Source organism: Nymphalis io, chromosome 27 (assembly GCF_905147045.1).
Source record: "Nymphalis io chromosome 27, ilAglIoxx1.1, whole genome shotgun sequence".
NCBI lineage: Eukaryota > Metazoa > Arthropoda > Insecta > Lepidoptera > Nymphalidae > Nymphalis > Nymphalis io.
Genome location: NC_065914.1, coordinates 2,065,965 through 2,090,128, shown reverse-complemented (window position 1 = coordinate 2,090,128; position 24,164 = coordinate 2,065,965). Strand labels below are relative to the sequence as shown.

Here is a 24,164-nt window from a genome sequence, read left to right as displayed (position 1 = left end):
TTAACATTTTAGTGCACAAGGATGGTGGCGCATTCGCGATGTTCAGAATAGTTAATATTTCTTACATACAGCCCACTTACATTCAAGTGACCAATTTGGCAGTTAGCCTACCTATTTCATAAAAAAACGCTTCTATTTTAATAAATAATATTTTATAAATATATAATTATAATGTCCTCTATGCATTACAAAACCAATCATCCGATTGTCACGAAACTGGTGAGGTAATTGCGTCCGCCCTTTAATTCCTTGTCTGAAAAATATTTTTCCTTTGCATAATAAAATATTTATGTAAACCAGTGGTACTAAACTTGAGGCCCGCGTGCGGCCCGCCGGTCTTTTGTGGTTGGTCCACTTGATGTTAATTTATTTTCACCTATTTTAAATTTGAAAGATTATTAACACCAAAATCCTTCTCCACCTTTTTATCTACCCCTGCGTAGCCTTTATTCTCCTGTAATCGGTTGTGCATAGTTAGTTTTAAGTTAATGTAAAAAGTGATTTTAATGTTTGCTTTGTGCAGCTGCTGGAGATTTTATTGGTGGTAGGGCTTTGTGCAAGCTCGTCTGGGTAGGTACCACCCACTCATCAGATATTCTACCGAAAAACAGCAGCACTTGTTATTGTTGTGTTCCGGTTTGAAGGGTGAGAGTGACCCAGTTTAATTACAGGCACAAGGGACATAAAATCTTAATTCCCAAGGTTGGTGGCGCATTGGCTATGTAAGTGATGGTTGACATTTCTTACAATGCCAATGTCTAATGGCCTTTGGTGCCCACACTACATCAGGTGGCCCACATGTTCGTCCGCCTTCCTATTCTATAAAAAAAAAGATCCAAAAAATAAATAAAAAAAAACACTCAAAATAATAAAATTCCTTTAATACATACATTTACCTAACATTTACATAATCATCATAACTTCATCACCCCCCTGCAGCTAAAACAAGTGATTATAACAAATACACTAAACACCTTATAGATACACCCATTTTATACGTAGTCGGGTAATAATATACACGTAGCCTTAAAAACAATTAAAACTATCCGCGTTACCTATAAATTTTTAGCAGGCGATCAGATAAACGATGCTGATCTCTTCTTTCGAATGTCAAATCCGTGATGAGAGAAAGAGAGAATGAATTCAACTAAACCTTTATAAGTAAGGCCAGGAAATACCTATAATCTATATTAATAGATAGAAGTTATCGTATAACATTGACGTAACGATAGGGTACGAAACGAAATGGCTCAACTAATAAATTTAAGAAAATCTGATGTCCGGTTTTTTATTTTCTACAGATAGGACTGATTCAAGGTTGCCATTTACTTGTTGAGCGAAGGTAACTTCGTTCAAATATCACGTTTTCAATCTTACTCAACGGCACTGCTCCAATGCCTGGGTTTACCGAGATCTAATACAAGTTTCTCGCCGGTTCTTTTCGTTAGAAACCGCATTCCGGACCGGTGCTAACGCTCGACTATCCAAAGTATTTGTAAAAGTCTATTTGAATGAAAAACGATTTGATTTGAATGCCATTTGGTGGAATGTGAATATTTTAGAGTTTTATCCAATATATGCAATGTTAGTTAAAATAAATAAAAATCAGACAATCATCGCTTCAAATCCATTCCATCCATACATTTCAATTGAGGGTAAAATTAGATAAACGATAATAAAACTGTTAAACAAGTGGATCTGTAATACTTAATAATATCTAATGTTATCAATATATTAGATATTTCAATAGATCTCAATCTGTGCCGCAAAGACCGCCATATGTTTTTATATATTCATTTCAATAAATCAAAAAATTCCAAGTTATTACATTTCATCCATTACTCTATAGTTACGTCAATTTAAACCAAAAACGATCTCCGTAATAATACATAAAAATAGTGACGTTTTTAATTGTTCACAATTTAAAATCGATTTATTTCATAATCATTAATATTTATAAATGTGTTACAAACATTTTTCACTTAAAATTTTCAATCAATTCAATGAAGCTAATTAAATAGGAAAAAAAAACTAAAAGCTTATACCTGAAGCAGACTAATTGTTTATTCTTTTAATTATATAAATCTTTATATAGCTAAAACAAGTATTTTAACAAATACACTAAACATCAACCAATAATTTTAACGTTTCTGCTGTCTAACCAATTCTTTAGATAAGGTTGTTTACACAGGACGCTGTAAAGGAAACGGGCGTTCAAATCCCGCGCGTGAAATATTATACTATATTCAGGTTAGCGTGAAAGGTAATTTATGTTGAAAATATTAATTTTCAATTAAATTAATATCAATTTATATTTTAGACAACCAGATTATGGAAATCGATATTTTACATTGTTGCAATCACTAATTCAATCTGTCAAAAAGCGTATATATATCCTCGCCGAAAGACTATATAACATAATATACATAATGAATAAAGTTTTTTTTTATATTAAACATTAAAACTTAAATAAATCAACTTGATATACATTATATACTAATCAGTACATATATTAAAATACACAATGGAATTTGCCAAAGGCATTGTTCTGATGTTGCCATTCACTGGCATTCAAAATAAAGATAGGAAAAATTACTTAGAACTTCTAAAAAAAAAATCACTAAAAAATAAATCAAATACATCTTACAACAGTAACGTTATAAATCACTTGAAACGAGAAAATATCATCAAATTTGGTACAGTATCTGTCCCGCGACGTAATGTCATGACAATTGTTGAGCTTGAAGATTCGGTGTGTGTGTGTGTACAAGCCCGTCTGGGTACAACCCATTCATCACATAATCTACCGCCAAACAGCAATGATTACTATCATTGTGTTTGTGAAGGGCGAGTAAGTCAGTGTAACTACAGGCATAGATAATATAACAACCAAGATACCAAGGTTGGTGGCGCATTGGCGATGCAAGGCATGGTTGGCATAGTTCCAATATCTGAGCGCTTGTGACCAATTACCATCATGTTAATGCTGAGCCATTTGCCAGTATGCCTGTTTGTTGATAAATGAGATAAATGGATGGTATCTACCCAGACGGGCTTCCACAAAGCTGTACACGATGTAAAGCTCGCAAGCATTTGACATTTCTAGAGACCTCGCTCTACACGAGCGCCTCTCGCGGTGTAATCAAGCGCGATAGTCCTTATTGGAAGTTGATTGTAAGCAAATTGTGATGATGATGTTCTACTGGTAGATTTCGGTCACGGCGACCATTTTTATGAGACTAGCAATCGCGGTATATTATAGTAATAATTTGACATTTTCACGTTAAAAGACTTGAAAAATATATAACCTAACAATTACAGTAGGCTCCCGGTAATCTGACACGTTTAGCAAGAGGACGTTGAATCAAATTATTGTGAATGTTGCCAGTTGCCTCTACTTTTTGAAAAAATAATAACTTACATTTCGACAAATGCCATGAAACGCCGAAAGCAAACTAAATACTACATAAGACGTAGTTATCGATAAAATAAATAGACGACAAAAAAGCGCACAGTCAGTATTAGTTGATTTCAATGGAGGATATATAAAAAATTATACACATATCAGGCTTTATAGGACCAAATATTCGACAATTGAGACAGAATCCGGCTTTTGCGTTTTCGAGCCTGGCAACTTTAATCATGTAACAGATTGAAACATTTACAACTCATGTTATGAGTTGCAACGAACTACCCGGAGCCTATTTTTTTACTTAATGTAAATAAGGTTTAATTAATAGAATTGAATACATAAACAAATTAATTTCATTGACGACGCTATCATCACTCACGTTACTGACATTCCCTTAGCACTTGTAGGGATTTCCTGAACAACTCCTGCTGGGCGCGCGCGTGTTTGATCTCAAGTTCCGCCAAATCTATCAAACTGTAAATGTAAATCAGTTTATTATTGGAGTCCGAAGTCAACTGCAGTTAATAAATAAAAGTCAAAACTCTATCAAAACTAGTAACAGCCTGTAACCCATTTCTGGAAAAAAGCTCCCCTGTTGTTGAGAGAGTTTGGAGAGCTAATCCACAAAGCTACTCCAACATGGATTGGTGAATACAAATGTAGCAGGATCAGATTATTAGAACATGAATTCAAACCCAAGATTGTAAGTCCAAACTCGGGCAAGCACCACTGACTCATCACAGCTGAATTTTAATAATATACCTCGTCCTCGGCGTTGTAGAAAAACATCTTGAGGAAACCTGCATGTAGGATGTACAGCATGATAAAAAAGCCACAAAAACTTTCAAGAGAATATGATTTTGCCCAGCAGTGGGACATGAACAAGCTGTTTACTTTTAATCATTGAAAAAGGTAAATTCTTGTAATATATAAAGAAAACGATTATGAAATGTTCGTGTCAAAATAACATTAATTCATACAAATAAAAACTAAACTATATAAATGACTTACCTCTTACGGAAAGCGGTGACTCTTCGCACGCGGAAGTCGAGCAGTTCTTCCCGCGCGCGCGCAGACAGCTGCTCGAAGCGCGCGCACGCGTCCGACTGCGCCTGCTCCGCCTGCGGGGGGGGGGGCGGGCTCAATGTATATGTGCGATTATATATTATGTATATAAGCAGCCACATGAAGTTCTCCTGACCGTTTTCGGTCACGGCTACCATACTTCTGGAATACTAGCCAACTGCGTCGGACATATTATAGTGCACAAGTGTTTGCGCAAAATGAAGTGCACTTTCTATTGCCTCACACTTATATTCTAATGGAACGACAATCTGAAACGACTGGAAAAAGTACAGGGCCGGAACCACTGGCATTACGTGTAATTCGAGGCACGGGAATGTAACACTGCCAACTTCCAAGCTCCTCCTTGCTGCTTTGTATTTTTTTAACATAAAAACCCAACAATTTTTGATCGACGCGCCCTGGGATTTGAGCCCAGACCCTCGGTATATACAGCTACATAAGCAAGCTACTACAATATCAACGAGGCAGCTGACAAAACTTCAAAACTACCTCGAAAAACTACGGAACCATCTCCACTACATCGGAACCGATTCTGTTGTACACACAACATTAATTTGACAAGACAAAATAACGCTATCCCTTTCAAACGTTTTAGGTTAAATGATAGCAAGCAAGCCTAATAATTTAGAGCATAATTCGTTATATTCGTCATAAGCTGGAGCCTTTCAGCCTGAGGTACTCAGAACACGTAGTTTAGAAACGCATAGATAACATACATTCATATTAATTAAGAATTTCAATAAAAAAAAAGTAAATCTTAATAAGACGTTGAGTTATGTTCTTTGCTTTCACTTCCGTTTCCATGGCAACGAAACTATCAACATACCTTTTCAATCAATCATAAATGCACAAATCAAAAAGCAGTCAATGATATACTATCTTGAATTGGAACTTGTTACATACTGATTCTGTTGTTTACTACCACTCATCAGATATTCTACCGCTAAACAGCAGTACTCAGTATTGTTGTGACAAGAGACATAACATCTTCGTTCCCAAGGCTGGTGGCTCATTGACGATGTACGAAATGGTGACCACATACCATCAGGATATCCATAAGTCAGTCCACCTATCTATTTCATAAAATTAAAAAATATATAATATATTTAAAAAAAAAAAAACAATCTTATACACTAACAAAACGAAACGTGCCTTCATATAATATATAACAAGCGTCATGCAAATGTTTAAAAGCGTGCGTTACCTCCTGGACTTCCATCGGCTGTGTGTGCATGGGAGGAGAACGTGATATTAATTAGTGATTTTTTTAATTATAACAATATAACAATGTACAATTACTAAGAAAATACGGCAAACCTGGTGTAGTACAACTAAAATCATACGGTGCGTATTATTTTTTAAAACAACGTTCCAATTCAGTCATAGACAATTCCAATCGAAAAATGGGAAACAAACCTTAGATCTTGCTATGCACTTAAATGTATAAACTTAAGTAAATCATTTAATTTAATTAATTATTGTTAATTTTAAACCAATTTTTTTATATATATTAGCCGGGAGGGCAAATGACTCTACTCCACCTGATGGTAAGTGGTAGTAGAGTCCAAACGCGACGACGGCCAGTACAGACGGGAAAAACGTTCTGCACTAGCCGCCTTCGCCTTGCCAGCCCGCAAGATGCCTCTTCACGCCTCGTTTGAAGCAATCATTTTATACATATATTAATAAAATTATTTCAATGTACATTTGGTGTGATCTGTACTTAATATTAATTACTTGTTAACAAATATATTTGCGGGCCTGTCGTGGACGAAATGTATTAGAGACTTGTAAAGAAATCATAACATCTGCAAAACTGTGTTTCGTGCAAATATATGATTATTATCATTATTATTTGTATCTTTTTTATATCTCCCTTGTAACAGGGGCAACTTAACTACCACGCGGGCCATGACCAAGCGTGACAGGTTTGTTAAATATTAAATTGACAATGGTGATGTGAGGAACTTTCGTGTAAGACGTGTGGTGTTCAGTATGACTGCCTTTTGTAAAAGTGCGACAGTGGACTTGGACATTTGGAGAATATTGAGATTAGTCTTGAGTGTTTTTGGGATAACGCCTGTACTGGAGAGAATGATTGGTAAAATTTTCACTGTGTTTATTGACCATTGTTTTTTAATTTCATTAGCCAATTCTATGTATTTTATTACTTTTTCATTGTGTGTACTGAGTAGCTCATTATTATTATTATTATAGATTTATACATTTACAAAATTCAAACTGTTCTCGATTAATATATCCTTATTAATAATACAACACTATTCCACTTAACTGGTTATAAACACTTTAATTCCAAATATAGTAATAATTTTGCTGACATTCAGAATCCAAGCGAATCCATAATTAAAATCATAGACAATTCAACATCTCGACCAATGATATCGCGTCGATTCAATGTCAAAGTTGTTTATTGGTCTTTACTTCTCTTGTCGTTTTAACATATATTATAAACGCACTAATCTAAGGTAATAGATTATTTCTGTAAACTTAATTATCGTTTGCAATTTTGTAATCTGATTAAGATTTATATAAACTAAAAGTAACAATTTTATCATTTATTACGTATCATAAAGACAAGTGGTATATAATTTGTCATGGCGATCAAACGGTATACAAGTTGACGTGTCGCAGCGCCATCTAGCGGCGAGATACCACCTTGTTAGTTCTATAAAAATCACAATAAAAATAGTTCAATAGCCACTGGGTCATAGTGACCCTGGCCCCTTGGGCCAAAATGGAAAGACGCGTCAGATAAATCTGACGGTGAGGAATAGCCCGGTAAACGGGGCAACCCCGAGGCCCGTACCTTGACTGGCCTAGGCCAGCCAGGAGGACCGAACTCTCTCACAATAAAAATACTATACGTGTCAACTTTAATGGTTTCTCTCACACTCTTTTTAAATCTGATATGTAATTTTGTATTTTAAGTTAAATATTTAGCTTATCCCTATACATATATATTAATGTTGTATGAACTTGGTTTTCGCTTATCTGTGAGCCCTAAAATTTTTGTTTAAAAAAAAAACTTATTCTACGTATGTGACAGTGCACGAATAATATTGTAATGTAGTGTGTATTTATGTGTGTACAGGCATGTGTCAAGTTTATTTTATCTGTGAACAATACTCACAGCGTGGACGTCCTTATTTTTGGCCCTCGCTCTTTCTAGATTCCTATTGGCTGCTTCATATGCGGCTAGACACCTAAACAAATAAATATAGGCGTAATATATTATTCAGTTGTTATTTACTATTACAAATACACAAAATATATAAATTTTAAATCGGACTCTCGTAAGGACTGGTAGGACTCTCGTAAGGACCGGGCCACCAGATGTCGTGAAGTTGTCACCACCAACAGACATCGGCACTGTAAGATATCCAAACCATCCCTTATATCAACAAAGCGCCACCAACCATAGGAGCTGAGACGTAATGTCTTATTCGTTGAAGTAAACAAAAGTATCCGAGTCTCCCACCTCAGTCTCCGCACGAGCACGGCCTTGGCTGCGTGCGCGTCCCGCATGTAATACCGGAGCGTGTCCGCCAACTTCAAATCCTGGTCCGAAGCCATTCGACCTTCGATTTTCTGAAAAGATTATTGATAGCTACTTCATCTTATTCATTTATTTATTCTTTACTAACAAAAATTAGTCTACAATATATATCTTAAAATAATCTTAATATATAGATAACTGCATGAGACGTGATCCTGCCTATAATATAGGAAATTAATTATAATAATAATAATATCCTGGGACATTATGCATACACGGCCATCTGATTGATCAAACTAAGCAGAGCTCGTACTATGGACACCAGACAACTGATATGCTACATATACTACTTTTCTTATGTAAATACATACTTATATAGATAATTACACCCAGACTCAGGACAAAGAGACATGTTCATGCACACAAATGTCTTGCCTGGGCGGGAATCGAACCCGCAACCATCGGCGTGAAAGGCAACCACGCCAACCGGCTCGTCAAATTGTAAATATATATTTTAAACATATTTTCTCAATTCATAAATAAACCACCAAAAGCACAATGTACATACCCTGCACTTGTCAAAGGTCTCGGCCGCTCGCGTGAGGAACCGCTCCGTGGAAGGCTGTTCCCTCGTCGCGAGCTGAGTGATGCAGGACGACAGTTTGATGTGAGCGTCCGCTACATCTGAAACGTTATCATACATACGAGCGTGAATTCTCTGGGAATTCTATAATATTCGGAAATAGATAGTTAATGATGACGATGATGGCGATGTGGCCGATTTCAGCCGCGGCGGTCATTCTCAAGAGAGATTAGCGTCTATCTAGCGACTGCGCAGGACATATTATACTGCACAAGTGTGTACATAGACAGATGCACTATTTATTCCCTCACTCTCATACACCGACGGTAATCCGAGACGAACGGAAACAGTTCAGGCGCAAAACCAACTTTACGTGCTTTTCGAGGCACGGGACTGTACAAATTTACATTTTGGATTACTACTGAGGATTTTCGACAAAAAAAACTCAAACTTTTTACTGGCCCGACCGTGGGCTAAAATTCTAATACATCCTTATTTAATTTGTGTAGTCGGAAACTTGGTATTGCAAGTTTACTGCTCATGATTCTTCACTGATTCTATCGAAATGTTTTGTTACGGTGAGTACTCACCCTTATGTTTGGAGGTCATCCTGTCGACCTTCGCGACGGCCTCCTTCAAATGCGAATAGTACTCCTGCAGGAACGCCGTCTCCTGCTCGAAGAAGTCGTTCACATCCCTCACCGTCGCCCCGAGGTAGATCTCGTCCGTCGTCGTCGTCATCGACCGGACCTGTACATTTATTACGAGAATTATTTCAACACTAACTACTGCTACTAAAGCTTTGTGCAAGCTCGTCTGGGTAGGTACCACCCACTCATCAGATATTCTACCGCAAAACAGCAGTACTTGGTAGTGTTGTGTTCCGGTTTGAAGGGTGAGTGAGCCAGTGTAATTACAGGCACAAGGGACATAACATCTTAGTTCCCAAGGTTGGTGGCGCATTGGTGATGTAAGCGATGGTTAACATTTCTTACAATGCCAATGTCTATGGGCGTTAGTGACCACTTACCATCAGGTGGTCCATATGCTCGTCCGCCTTCCTATTCTATAAAAAAAAAAAATAACTGACTTCAATATCATCTAGCTGATTCTTACATGAAAGAGAAGACAAATATGTCGTAGAGAGAGAGAGAAAGAGAGCTATATATCTTAACAAGTTTCACTTTAATCATTTGAACAGTGGGGCGCAATTTTTTATCCTTTTTCAATCAACAGCCAATCGTTGTCCACTGCTGAACATAGGCCTCTCCCAAGGTGCGCCAAAGCTCCCTGTCCTCCGCCTTCCGCATCCAGTTGGTGCCCGCCACCTTCTTAAGGTCGTCGGTCCACCTGGCTGGAGGGCGCCCTACGCTGCGCTTGCCGATTCGCGGTCTCCACTCTAGGACTCGTCTGCTCCAACGGCCATCGGTCCTACGACATACGTGACCAGCCCACTGCCACTTCAGCCTGCTAATTTTGCAAGCTATGTCGGTGACTCCAGTTCTTTTCCTGATAATCTCATTTCTGATCTTATCCTTCAAAGATACTCCGAGCATAGCTCGCTCCATAGCACGCTGAGCGACTTTGAATTTGTGGACTAGTCCCGCAGTTAGTGTCCACGTTTCGGCACCGTATGTCATGGCAGGTAAGACGCATTGGTTGAAGACTTTCGTCTTCAAACATTGCGGTATAGACGACTTGAGGACTTGACGAAGGTTGCCAAATGCTGCCCATCCCAAGCGAATTCTTCGATCGGCTTCCTTCTCGAAGTTGTTCCTACCGACTTGTATTATCTGTCCTAGGTAGGTATATTCACTAACAACTTCGAGAGGTTTCCCCTCGACGTATATCGGTCCCGGCACGACATGCCTATTGAACATGACCTTGGTCTTGTCCAAGTTCATACCGAGACCGACACACCGGGAAGACTCGCCTAGGTTACGCAGCATTTCGGTGAGTTGTTCCAGCGACTCTGCTATGATGACGATATCGTCGGCAAATCGAAGGTGTGAGATGTACTCGCCGTTTACATTGACTCCATACCTAGTCCAATCCAGCGTTTTGAAAACGTCTTCCAACGCGTTGGTGAACAGTTTCGGGGATATTACATCCCCCTGTCTCACCCCTCTGCGCAGTTGGATCGCCTTCGTCTTACAGTCCTGGATGTGGACAGTCATTGTAGCGGCGTTGTACAGACATCTCAGTACCTCGATATATCTCCAATCGATATGACATCTCTGCAATGAGTCGAGCACCGCCCAGGTTTCGATGGAGTCGAAGGCTTTCTCGTAGTCCACAAATGCCATACACAGCGGCTGATTGTACTCTTCGGTCTTCTGCACAATCTGCCGAACAGTATGGATGTGGTCCACGGTGCTGTAGCCTGATCGAAAGCCGGCTTGCTCTGGGGGCTGGAACTCGTCAAGTCGTCTGGCGAGACGGTTCGTGACGACTCTTGAGAACAGCTTATACACGTGACTCAGGAGGGAGATTGGTCTGTAGTTTTTCAAGAGGGTTTTATCACCTTTCTTGAAAAACAGTACCACCTCACTCCCGCTCCACGTTTCCGGGGTCTTGCCATGTTGGATGACGGAATTAAAGAGGCTTGCTAGCTCTTTCAGGACCGGGGTCCCGCCTGCCTTAAGCAACTCTGTTGTGATTCCGTCATCTCCCGGAGCTTTGTTGTTTTTAAGCTGTTCTAGAGCCGCCCTAATCTCTCCTTGGTCAACGACCGGGAGCTCCTCGGAGTAATGGCGCATAAGAGGGGCGCGCTGGTCATCAATACTGATTCCCACGGGTTTATCCGATCTTGAAGAGAACAACTGCCCATAAAACCTCTCTACTTCTCCGATAATCTCAGGCCTAGAGGTAACGACCCCACCATTTTCAGTTTTAAGTTTTGTCAGACGCGGCCTCCCAAACTTGCGAGCGAACACTTTCGATCCCCGATTTTGCTCAATCGCAGCCTTGATGGCACGGGTATTGGAGCGTCGGAGATCGCGTCGCGTCAGCGTTTTTATTGTTCGGTTTAAGGCCTTATCTGACAAAAACGATGGTAGTTCTCGTCGTTTTCTCATGAGCTCGAGTGTCTCAGCAGAGAGTTTTGGTGCGTTGTCTCTTCTCTGTGGCGGAAAACACTTGCGGGATGTGTTTTGCAGTATTTTGACCAGCGTGTCGGTTCTCTCATCAATGCTGCTTATGGTTTCCAACGCGGTGAATTGATTTTGAAGTTCCATTTGGAACTTTTCGGAGCCTTGAGCAGCTTGCAGCATGGTAGGTCGGAGAGTAGACCTCATCATTCTCGATCTTTCGGCTTTTAAGTTGATATTTAGAGTGCCTCGAACCAAGCGGTGATCACTTCCGGTATTAAACCTGTTGATCACTGAAACATCTCTAAATATGTGCCTTTTATTCGAAATGATAAAGTCTATCTCGTTCCTTGTCACGTTATCGGGGCTTCGCCAGGTCCACCTCCTCTGAGGCTTCTTTTGAAAGAAAGAATTCATCAAAAAAAGCCCCTGCGCTTCGAGAAAGTTTACCAGCATTTGCCCCCTGTGATTTCTGCAGCCCAAGCCGTAAGGTCCGACTTTCGATTCACCGCTATCTTGTACTCCCACTTTAGCATTAAAGTCTCCCATAACAACATTGTAGTGGGCCCTCGAGGTGTCGTTGAGGGCCTTTGCGATGTCCTCGTACATCGCTTCGACCACATCATCAGAGTATGTCGAAGTTGGCGCATATACCTGTACAACCTTCAGGGAGTACCTGTCGGAAAGTTTTAGGACAAGGTACGCTACCCGGTTCGACACACTACTGATTTCCACAATGCTGCTAATGAGATCCTTTTTGACTAGAAAACCGACACCACCCTGGGAGAGGTTATCACCTTCGCGGAAGTAGAGTAAGTTACCGGACTCTAGAGTTATCGTGTCCTCCCCCTGTCTTCGGACTTCAGATAACCCCAGTATATGCCAGTTTATATGACTTAACTCTACTTCTAATTCGGCGAGGTGATGGTCCAGCCTCATCGAGCGTCCATTATACGTTGCCATTTTCAGTCGCTTTATACGGTAGCCTGCCGTGAACCGGTGATTCTTAGCACCCCCTGCCCTGCCGATACCGCGACCGCTACCTTGGTCGGGCCTAGCGGGCTTGCCGGTAACTGGGGACCTTTTTTTGGGCGCATCTGCCATTTAGGGAGGGGTTTGCCCATACTCGCCGCGCTGGGCAGGCGTGTTGGCGAGCGCAGTAGGGGGTAAGATGTTTATGAGAGGGGGGACGCTGCTGCCCATCCCCCCTTTTCCCCGTCCCTCAGTTGCCTCTTACGACACCCACGGGATGAGATTGGGGGAGTACTATTCTAAGCCGGTACTCCACGGCGATCCTCCTTCTATCCTTAATATCCTCCTTTAAGTATCCTTTTTATTCTGATTTATTTAATGTATGTTTCATATAAAACAACTCTCGAGCAGTCTAATAAATCGTTCTTATTTATTTGTCCAGCTTTATTACTATTTGAATTTGTTACTATCGATCATATATAAAACTTGTAACAAAACTGCAATTTTATTCAATATTCCTAATCCCGTTTGCGTTTTTCACGTGACAATTTTATAACATAACTAGTTACTTCTAAGAAGGAACACATAACTACACATGACATGGATTAGATTAAAAAAAATCTGGAACTTCAAATCGTTCTTAATGATTGCGATGCTAATTATTAATGTATGTTATTTTTTGTACCAAAAGTATGGGCCTTGTTGCTGAACAATTAAAGATATTATTAATATTAATATTAATTATATGACCACACTGTATAAAAGCATATAATGTGCAAAACTATTTGTACAGGTAATATTATATATGATACTTAATGCGTTAAACGAAAATGAACTCACGAGACCACCGATAAGGTCCATTTTCCCTCGAGGCTTAGCGCACAAGTCCTGCTCGTACTCGAGGAACACCCTCAAGTGGGCGTCACTTCTGAACACAGGGTGCGCCGCTAAGCGCTGCAGGAAAACTTCGTGCATCGCCACAGTCTTCTTGAACGTTGCGAGATACTCCCTGAAAAAAAATTCATAACGCACAATGTTACCGAACGTTTAATCTCGAAATGTTACACAAAAACGTTGCTTTAATAATAACAGTAACAACCTTTGAATGTCCCACTGCTGGACTAAGGCCTCCTCTCCCTTTTTGAGGAGAAGGTTTGGAGCTTATTCCATCACGCTGCTCCAGTGCGGGTTTGTGGAATACACATGTGGCAGAATTTCAGTGAAATTAGACACATGCAGGTTTCCTCACGATGTTTTCCTTCACCGTCAAGCACGAGATGAATTATAACCACAAATTAAGCACATGAAAAGTCAGTAGTGCTTGCCCGGGTTTGAACCCACGATCATCGGTTAAGATTCACGCGTTCTTACCACTGGGCGATCTCGGCTTTTTTCATTAATAATAACACTACAAATAAAACTAAATTATTTGTTATTTTGTTGTAATAATGTTACCTTTGTTGGTAGTTCGATATTAAATAAATAAATATATATATATAGACACATAATACAACAAAATTATAATAATATAGGTAACATGTAATTTTAATACATTAAATAAACATTTGTTATTGTTGACAAAATTAAATAAACTAGTTTCCATTTGCGTATGAGGGGGGGGGGGGTTAGGTATTAAGTATTACTCCATATCAAGACATGAATTAAATATAATTACTATAAAAAAAAACTAAAATTTATATTATAATTAAAATAAAATTAACGGCATCGAGCCATATCAGTTTTTGTACCCCTGACAATGTATGCAAAATTTCATCGCAATCAGTTTAGGAATTAAAATGTGATAAATTAAAATATATACAAATAACATCTTTATACTTTTACGATTGGTAGTAAGTCGACAGCCAACATAGCATTTTAACATTATTATCAAGTATTTAATTCACTCACTCCTCAAGCTCCTCCTTCATCTTGAGGAACTCCTCACGAGTGAGCGCCCCCTCGCCCTCCCCGAGACGCTGCAACTTTTCACGGGACGCGTCGAAGTCCGGTCTCGGCGGCGCAGGCGGTATCTGAAGATAGCATACAAATAGCTCCTCAATCGTTAGAAATAAGTTACTTAATTATTATAAAATGCATGATCAGTTTTAATTAATACTTTTAATAATTTTTAATTATGATTTCACCGATTGATTTTTTATTATAATAATGACATTATTTATTATTTAATTTGACATTTTTTTTTTAAATTACTGATGATTTTTTGTTACTTTTAATTTGAATTTGATTAGATGGATCTGGAAGTGCTGTGTACACTTGTAATTGACATGCATATTAGATATATTATTATTATTTTATTTAAATTAATCTTTTCAATGATTTATATGTATGTTGTAAGTGTGCTATTATAAATAAATAAATAAAGCCTGTGTCCGCCACTAGATAATCCTGGTATTTACCTGGTATTTATATTTTGTTTTCCTTCAGCAACGATTAAGGGATAAATTATAAACTCAAATATATATATATAAGTGCATGAGAATTCAGTGATACTTGCTCACCACTTTATATTGCTGGGCAAGCATCTGAAGCAATTGAATAACAACACTGTATTTTTATGATCCGGTGTGAAGGGTGAGTGAGCCAGTGTAACTACGGGCATTAAGGACATAACACCTAAGTTACCATGGTCGGTGGTCACGTTAATGTTGTAAGGGATGGTTCATTTTCCTTACAGTGTCATTTGTCAGTCCACCTACCTATATTAAATTCAAAACGTAGAAAACCACAGATAAATATAAAACTCACAATATAACCAGCATACTCTTCATTCTCCTCGTATCTGTCATGCAGCCAGACAAACTCCTCGTGCTGTCTCACAACGAAAAACTCCGCCTTTTGAAACTCCGGTAGCGTTGTCTTCGTGTGAACAGTGAATTTTACTTTTTCCTTTTCGCTTAGAGCGTCGGAAATATCCACCTACAAACAAAAATAATAAAATATTTATATATATATATATAACGATTATCTGTGGACAATCGTATATCATAGTAAAGTAAAAGTAAAGTCACAGCCTGTTAATGTCCCACTGCTGGGTTAAAGGCCTCCTCTCCTCTTTTTGAGACGAAGGTTTGGAGCTTATTCCACCACGCTGCTCCAACGCGGGTTGGTAGAATACACATGTGGCACAATTTCAATAAAATCAGATAAATGCAGGTTTCCTCACGATGTTTTCCTTCACCGTCAAGTACGAGATGAATTATAAACACAAATTAAGCACATGAAAATTCAGTGGTGCTTGCCCGGGTTTGAACCCACGATCATCGGTTAAGATTCACGCGTTCTAACCACTAGGCCATATCGGTTTCTATCGTATATCGTAGCTGTCACGGAAACCTTTTGTTTATTCAATTTGTTGCGTGCAGTTACTCTGGCATTTGTTATTTTTAACGCAGAAGTAACTAATTTGAATTGTTTGTTACATGTCTTGATGAAATGTCCTTAAGTTCGTTATTTTGTGATTATTTACTTCTATATAATTAATGTTTCACTTCTTATACAAAATAATTATAAATGAGCCTCTTCTCATGGGGTGGTTTGGATTCCACCATGCTGATCCAAGGGGCTGGTGAATACACATGTGGCAGACATGATTCATACATCACAATGTGATTCTTCACCACTGATCACAAAATGAATTATAAATATAAATGCTGCATTTATGAAATTAAAATTCGAGATTTATTAACCACACTATCATTCGAATATTTAACTGACAGATATCAGACTTATATATATATACAATATCATACCAACCATTAAGCTATTATCAGCTAGAGAGACATTCTCATTCGGTTTCTTCTTTTCCGGTTTGATGTCACCGCTGGAGGGTGTCGATATGGGCACCGACAGGGGATCATGGTTGCTTTCTTCTACACAATCCTGAAAATATTACATTATCATAGTTAGTGAGAATAAATACTTATAATAGAAGTAGTGTAAAATAACTAGTTAATATTAACTCATTTTTACCATAGAAATTGTAACTATGAAACACCATCAGAGCCCCATCAACATTGGGAAATAACTGTTTACATTAATTGCAAGATTCCAACTTACAAAGTTAATTATGTACCTCACAAATTATCAAATCCAAATATTCTTTATTGTGTAATTGGGCTTACAAAGATCTTGAACATATAAAGTAGAATTAGCCAATTTCTGATACTTAGCATGCAATATTTAATATTTTGTTTAAATATCAATATTGTAATCTATTAATTTTATGGTGGTAGGGCTTTGTACAAGCATGTTTAGGTAGATACCACCCACTCATCAGATATTCTACCACCAAACAGCAGTAGTTGGTACAAGTAAGTGCAATTACAGGCACAAGGGACATAACATCTTAATTCCCAAGGTTAGTGGTGCATTGGTAATGTAAACAATGGTTTACATCTGTTACAATGCCAATTGCTATGGGCGTTGGTGACCACTTACCATCAGATAGCTCATATGATCGTCCACCTACCTATTCTATAAGAAAAAAAAATGAAATACAATTCATTACTACATAGTCTGTACAAGTCATACAATGATGTGCAGTTTATATAAATGTAATATTAATTAGAATTGGCTATAGATATGCTTGAACCAAATTCATATAACACTACAGTAGTCTTAAATAGTTCATAAACTTAGATTAACTGAAGAATTATGTTGTAAATATAATAAATATGATTTCAGCTACTGCGGCCAATCTCAAGTGAGATTAGCCAACTACACAGGAGATATTATAGTGCACAAGTGTGTGCGCAAACACAGGTGTACTCTCTATTCCCTAACTCTCATAATCCGATGGACGGCAATCCGACATGACCGGAAAGAGTTCAGGCGCAGGATCAACGGCTTTACGTGCTTTCCGAGGCATGGGAGTGTACACACTTCCAACTTCCAGGCTCCGGACTGCTACTGAGAATTTTCTATCAGAAAAACCCAATAACTTTTTTATTGGCCCGACCTGGCAATTGAACCCAGGACCTCCGGGTCTGCGGCCTTATATCAAGCCACTAGACCAACGAGGTAGTTGTAAATATACAAATATAATTACATATATTACTTATGCTTCTTAATTTTCATATATTGTTTTTATAACAAACAATTGAACAGGTTTTGTTTCATTTTCACTTGACGTAATTATTTTGTATAAAAAACTACTTTCAGTTTTTTTTATTTAATACAAAATATACATTTTTTTAATAAATTCATGACTAATACATCAGAATCATTCTCAAACTAATAATCCTCTATCGCCTTGAAGTAATTACTGATAGCGTAAACTATCGCGTTAACACAAAACAAAAAAAAACACTAACTCCACGTCACGATTTCTAATCCCGGTAAAAACTTCTTTCACCATTCATTTCTGTTTTCATATCATTACAAATACCTTACTGACCGAAATATGAAAATTTATTTGCAAAATATTCTTACTGAAAGATTTATAGCGTAAAAATATTGTTGGAATCTAATAGGATACGCCCCCCGGTATAAGTAAAAATAAAAAATAAAACAATAAGAATTTTAACAACTTACCATCATATTGGTTTAGGAAAGTATTGTTAAGTTTATTCCTCAGTTGATACTAACACAATTGAATTAAATATTAATTTGTTTAAACAAATCGGCGACACTTAACGAAAATCACAAAACCAATTGTCAAATGATCAATTGTCATTTGTCATGCTATGTCAAATAATCAAATTGTCAATATTGTAAATTGTAATGGCACTTTATAAGATTAGTGTTGGTACTCATAAAAATATATCTATCTTAGCTAGTTAAACTTAACAAAAAAAAAAAAGATTGTGGGTTCGGTGCGTTTTTTTTTAATTTTTAACTACTTAAATAAAGTTATATTCCATTTTTTATATTATGCTATTTACACTTCTAAGTTAAACATAATTTGCAATGGTTAGCTTTAGTTATTTTTCTAGTAAGTTGACTTAAAAAACTTTTTATGAAAAATAACCATTAAAGTTTAAATAAAGTTTTTTAGTTTATGGTAAGCAGTTATTTAGATGAATAATAAAAATTAGAATATTTGTTTTCAGCTAATTATATTTTCTGTTTTATTCATAATCAATGAAATGTTTTACTTACGAGTAAGCTATTAAAATTAATATTCTACTGGTTAGTAGAATATTCATATATGTACTACACAATAATGGTCTTTTGAATGTAATTTTAAACTTCACGTTAATTTGAAATACATTTTAAATAAAATAATAAAAGTAAATCTACTTACTATATATAAGAATATTATATTGGGGACTGAAGTATAATTTATTCCATTAATGATCAATCTAGTAGTTAAATTCTTTTTGTATCAAACGTCAGGCAGGAAAAAAAATTCCGTCAAATCACGATTTGGTGGGTAGGTACTGAAGCCTGGCCACACCGAAATATTTTATTGATCGATCGAGGAACAAAAAGGGATCGCACAAACTACTAGTTTATTAATTATTTTCCTTGAAAATACATTTAAAACAAACAAAATGGGAACGCAGAAACCTGGAGAATGGGCTAATTCGCTCATTGCCCGATTCGAAGACCAAGTAACTATAAAAATATTATATCTTTTAATTTATTTATCTCGACCATCCAATTTTCATAAAAATTTATTTAACTATATTTTTATCAAAATATTTTATTTCCCTTCAGCACGTACGTATTTTAAACATACAATTGCTTCATTCACTTTTGATTTCGTCAATTTAAATACGATACTTCTACGCCTACGCAAAATTTTTCTTTTTTTTACCGGATTTGCAGGTAGTTTTTAAATATATCGTTTTGAACTATCGCCTTTACGTTTAAATAATCTTCTTTTATTATTTATTTATAATATTAAAATCATTCGACAGTATTACTTGTATATTAATTGTAGTTTTTTAAAGGAAAATTCTATTTTTTTTATTATATTAAAAGAACAAAAACAAATTGCAGCTACCATACAAAACTGGGGCTCAGAACCTCCATTCTCGTATAAATGAAGAACAGTTAATGAAAAACAGCAAAGCATGTTTAGTTCAGATAAGTCGGCATCGCTTCTCTTTGGTGATTGCTGGCTTAACAAAAATATTGCAGAGAGTCAATGAATTGGTATGTATTAATCAAATTATATATTTATTTACAAAAACATGTAATGTCAATAATACTAATAACTTGATTAATAGTCTTAATTTAAAGCTGGTATAAGTTTTATTTTTATTGGTCGGCTCATCCGCCTACCTACTTTAAAAAAAATAAAAATATAATAGGTATAATAATATACACGGTGGTAGGGCGTGGTGGTGGTGTATAATAATATACAGGGTGGTTTGTGCAAGCCCGTCTAGATAAGTACCACAAGCTCATCAGATATTCTACCGCTAAGCAGAAATACTTTGGATTGTTGCATTCGGGTTTGAAGAAACCAGTGTAAATGTAGGCACAAGAGATATAATAACATCTTCGTTCCCAAGGGTGGTGGTGCATTGGTATTGGTGATGTAAGGAATGGTTAATATTTCTTACATCGCCAATGTCTACGGGTGTTGGTGACCACTTAACATAAGGTTTCCCATACGCTCGTCAGCCTACCTATAACATAATAAAAAGTGTTAATCACAAGGATAATAATTTACCAGTATTTCATTTTGAGTCTTAACTGCCACTGTGTAAATACAATAATTTATTTATTTAGGAAATATTTAACAAACATAGTGATGAGTAAATATTTAGGCTTATTATCTATCAACTTTTTACATATTATACCGTTTAACGGCAATACCTAGTAGTATCTTGTTCCACTTGAAGGGTGAACCAGTGAACTACAGGTACAAGGGATATAACATCTTGGTTCCTAGGTTTGGTGGGGCATTGAAGATATATAGGATGGTTATTATTTCTTACAGTGGCAATGACTATGGTAGTGGTAACCAACACGTGGCCCATTTGCTAGTTACAAAAAAGTTATAAAAAAGTTTCCACTGATTGTTCATGTATACATATGTGTATACATATGTATATCCTTATATTAGGAATTAAAAAACAGTTTTTACCCACCTAACTCATTGTATCGGCAAAAGGTGTTCATAATATAATTATCTAGTTTTATTTTGAATGAGGTAAGTGAGTTTACATTTTTTATAAGTGAGGGTATCTTATTGTACAATTGTGCGCCTTCAAAAGTTATACTTTTTTGCCGTAATTAGTTTTAGTTTTGGGCAAAACTAGAAGACTCGCACGACGGTTACATATTATATATAGATACATGTATTATAAATATATAATTGTGTGATTGTCGTACTTTTTGTTTCTTTATAAAAGTTATTTGTAGGTGTTAAAAGCGGGTAGTTAAAAATAATTTTTATAATTTTATTTGCAATGCATATATCTACAATGCTTTAGTAAATGGAGTTGTACTAAAGCTTTGTAGATTGTATGACGTAATTTGTAGGGAACACATCTGACTACGTTACGAAGTTGCCCAATTAAACTCGAAATTTTTCTTTTTATGTATTTTATACGCACAATTCATGTTAAAGCACTATCTATTTTTAGGCCAAGATAACTTTCACTGGTTTTTTGCTGTAAAGGTATATCATTAATCGTAAGAGGGTCAAACTGCGGAATTTTGTTTTTAACTTTAAATATTATATAAAATGTTTTAGAAATAACTAACATGTAATACTTTTTCGAGTATTTTTGATAGCACCGGCAGTACTGATATAGGTCGATAATTGTCTGGGTTCAGTGTTGAACTTGATTTATGATTTGGGCTAATCTTTGCTATTTTGAGAGTGTCCGGGATTCGTCTTTGATCAAAAGTCCATTTTTTTATTTTTTTATTTTATAGGAAGCCAACACAATGTACAATGTTTTTACATGTCTGTCCCAGAAAATAACAATTCCAAATAATGACACTTATTAACACTATACATCGCAATTATAGGCTAACTCATCATGGAATTTCACATTTTCAGCTTCGTTCACTCCAACGTAACATTTTTAAAGATATCGCGTAAACAACACGTATACAAATAAATTAAGGAAGAATAAAGAAATATATATATATATACATATACATACATATTATATATAAATATATACAATATTATATATATAAATACGAATATATATTATGATAAAAAAATTTATACACAAAAACGCAAAAAAAAAAAGAAAGAGTTAATTAATGAACCATTCGTGGCAGTACTTTGATCTTTAAATTTAAATATGCAATCCGTCATAATATATTTTTATTTTAAATTTGTGCCATCACCAAACAAATCTAAATCCGCCTCTTTATAAACATTATTGTACGTTTTGAAGGCCCTGTTTAAAGGCGCTGTTATGCCTATATTTGTTCGTGAAAACCGACATTTAAAAGTCGGTATGTTCACAAATCTTGAACTCTGTCTCGGTGTAACTAATTTATTTCATATGAGAAGATCGGGGCAGTCTATTCTGCCTGATATGATTTTATGTAGAAAACACATCCATGACATCTCTGCGACTTGCAAATGTACTCATGTTGTAATGTTTTAACATATCAGAGTATTCTTTCAAATATTTTTTATTCTTGTCCTTATAAGACAAATTTTTAAAAACTTTTTCTGTACTCTTTCCAACCTATCCTTATGAATTTGATAAAACGGATTCCACGCAACAGAGCAGTATTCTAACCTACTTCTTACGAATGATTTATACAAAGTAACCATTGAGTTTGATTTCTTATTTTTTTTTGTGTTTCTTTTAATAAACCCTAGAGCAATGAATGACTTACTTATAATGTGATCAATATGCGGGATAAAATTCATTTTTGAATCAATTATTATTCCTAAATCTTTTATTTGGTTTACTTTCTTTAGAATGCAATTATTTATGTTATAATCATAATTAATTTCTGATATTTTTCTACTAAACGTAGTACTGTGATATTTTATTTCATTTAGTTTCATGCGATTTTCATGACACCATTTCGTAAATTTATTTAGATCACTTTGTAAACATTTAGAATCTTGGATTGTATTTATATTCATATAAATTTTCAAGTCATCCGCATAAAAACTAAATTTACTATATTTAAAACAGTTAGCCGCGTCGTTAATGAAAATAACAAACAATACTGGATCCAAACAAGAGCCCTGTGGAACTCCAGATGTTGCAAAAATGTCTCTGACTCAAATCCTGGGCGGATTAACAACATTTATTTCTCTATTTTATAAGTACGTATCTAAAAGTTTAAGAAAATATCCATTAAGCTCATAGTTAAAAAGCTTACTCATCAGCACCTTATGATCAACGAGGTCAAATGCTTTTGCTAGATCGGTATAAATACTTGTGTATTATTATCCAATGAATTCGAAATGTCATTAACAAAAACTGCTAAGTTTGACATTGTAGACCTATTTTTAATGAAACCATGCTGATTTTTCGATATATGTGATTTAACTTTCCAAGTGAGAAAAGGTACATATTAATGTTTCGAAAATCAACCACCACTTTTAAATAAAGGAACTACTCGTGCTTTCTTCCAAAAACTTGGAAACTTTCCAATAGCTAATGATTCATGACAAATTATTGAAAGTGGTTTCACTAAAGTAGAAGCTAACCACTTAACGAATATTGGCGGTATATGTCAGAGCCTGCACCTTTATCAATACTTATGGTCTTTAGTTCCGACAGTATCTCCTTGTCGGCTATAATAACGTTACTTATCTGAGAGTTACTTTGGTATTTATTATTATTATAAGTAGTTAGTGAGGTATTGATAGGTGTTGAATCAGAAACATTGTATATACTTGAGAAATATTTAGCAAATTGGTCGCATATGTCTTTTCCGTTAGTAAAATTACGGTTATCCATTGTCATTAATGCCGGATAAGCACATTTTTCATTTCGAAGATTCTTTATATGAGTAAAAAAATTTTGGATTTCTTTTAATATTGTTTTCTATGTTTGCAATATATTTCAAATAGTCTACTAGTACTTTTTTGATACATAATTTTCTATGATTCGTCGTAATTCTATATAAAACAAATTAACCATATCATCAACATCTGTACATACAATAAATAGTTCTTTCCAATTTATTTCTTAAATTTTTTTGTTTATCACATCGTAATCTGCATTAATATACATAAATTTAACTATATCCCTAGGTAAAAAAAGAGTTTCCGATGAACCATCTACCTCAAAATTAATTTCCAGTGGAGGATGATATTTATCGATAGAGCAAACATGTGTGGTACTATCTTGAACATTGATCTTAATAATATTAGTAAAACCTAGGTCTAAAACTATTCCATAAACGTTATTAACTTTGTTTATTTGTGATAGGCCGGTTAAATCCATAAAATCCTTGACAATAGAGTTAGTTGATGAGTTTGTGCTATGTACATATAATTTTTTTGAGTTGTTTCCATTAAAGCATTCGCAAAGGCTAGCTATTATATTTTTAATACATTTTATTGCTTTAGTGTTGATTCCATCTATACCA

The 24,164-nt window shown here is 35.9% G+C and overlaps 2 protein-coding genes across 4 annotated transcripts in view; one reads left to right on the top strand and one right to left on the bottom strand.

Annotated features, from left to right (window-relative positions):
- Positions 1 to 864: 864 nt before the first annotated feature.
- On the bottom strand, positions 865 to 18,353 carry LOC126778881 (sorting nexin-32). The gene is made up of 11 exons (XM_050502623.1): positions 18,213 to 18,353; positions 16,434 to 16,559; positions 15,426 to 15,596; positions 14,568 to 14,689; positions 13,500 to 13,668; positions 9,189 to 9,348; positions 8,584 to 8,699; positions 7,998 to 8,107; positions 7,650 to 7,722; positions 4,424 to 4,533; positions 865 to 3,886 (listed from the first exon to the last, which is right to left on the bottom strand). Exons 1-11 carry the CDS (start codon positions 18,216 to 18,218, stop codon positions 3,793 to 3,795), a joined length of 1,257 nt encoding a protein of 418 aa, XP_050358580.1. The 5' UTR covers positions 18,219 to 18,353; the 3' UTR covers positions 865 to 3,792.
- A 751-nt stretch (positions 18,354 to 19,104) lies between these two features.
- Positions 19,105 to 24,164, top strand: part of LOC126778767 (neurofibromin-like) — a 78,321-nt gene continuing 73,261 nt past the window's right edge. For all 3 annotated transcript variants that reach the window (XR_007670227.1, XM_050502392.1, XM_050502393.1), the window contains exons 1-2: positions 19,105 to 19,234; positions 19,626 to 19,781. Coding sequence is in view for 2 of the 3 variants with exons in the window: in XM_050502392.1 (XP_050358349.1) it covers positions 19,175 to 19,234; positions 19,626 to 19,781 (216 nt within the window). In the remaining variant the exon portion in view is untranslated. The remainder of the gene's footprint in view (positions 19,235 to 19,625; positions 19,782 to 24,164) is intronic.

Coding starts and splice junctions, on each gene's coding strand:
- LOC126778881 (XM_050502623.1), bottom strand. Junction 15,597..16,433: donor TAGCTGATAATAGCTTAATG/GTTGGTATGATA, acceptor TTTTGTTTGTAG/GTGGATATTTCCGACGCTCT. Junction 13,669..14,567: donor ATGAAGGAGGAGCTTGAGGA/GTGAGTGAATTA, acceptor ATTTTTTTTCAG/GGAGTATCTCGCAACGTTCA.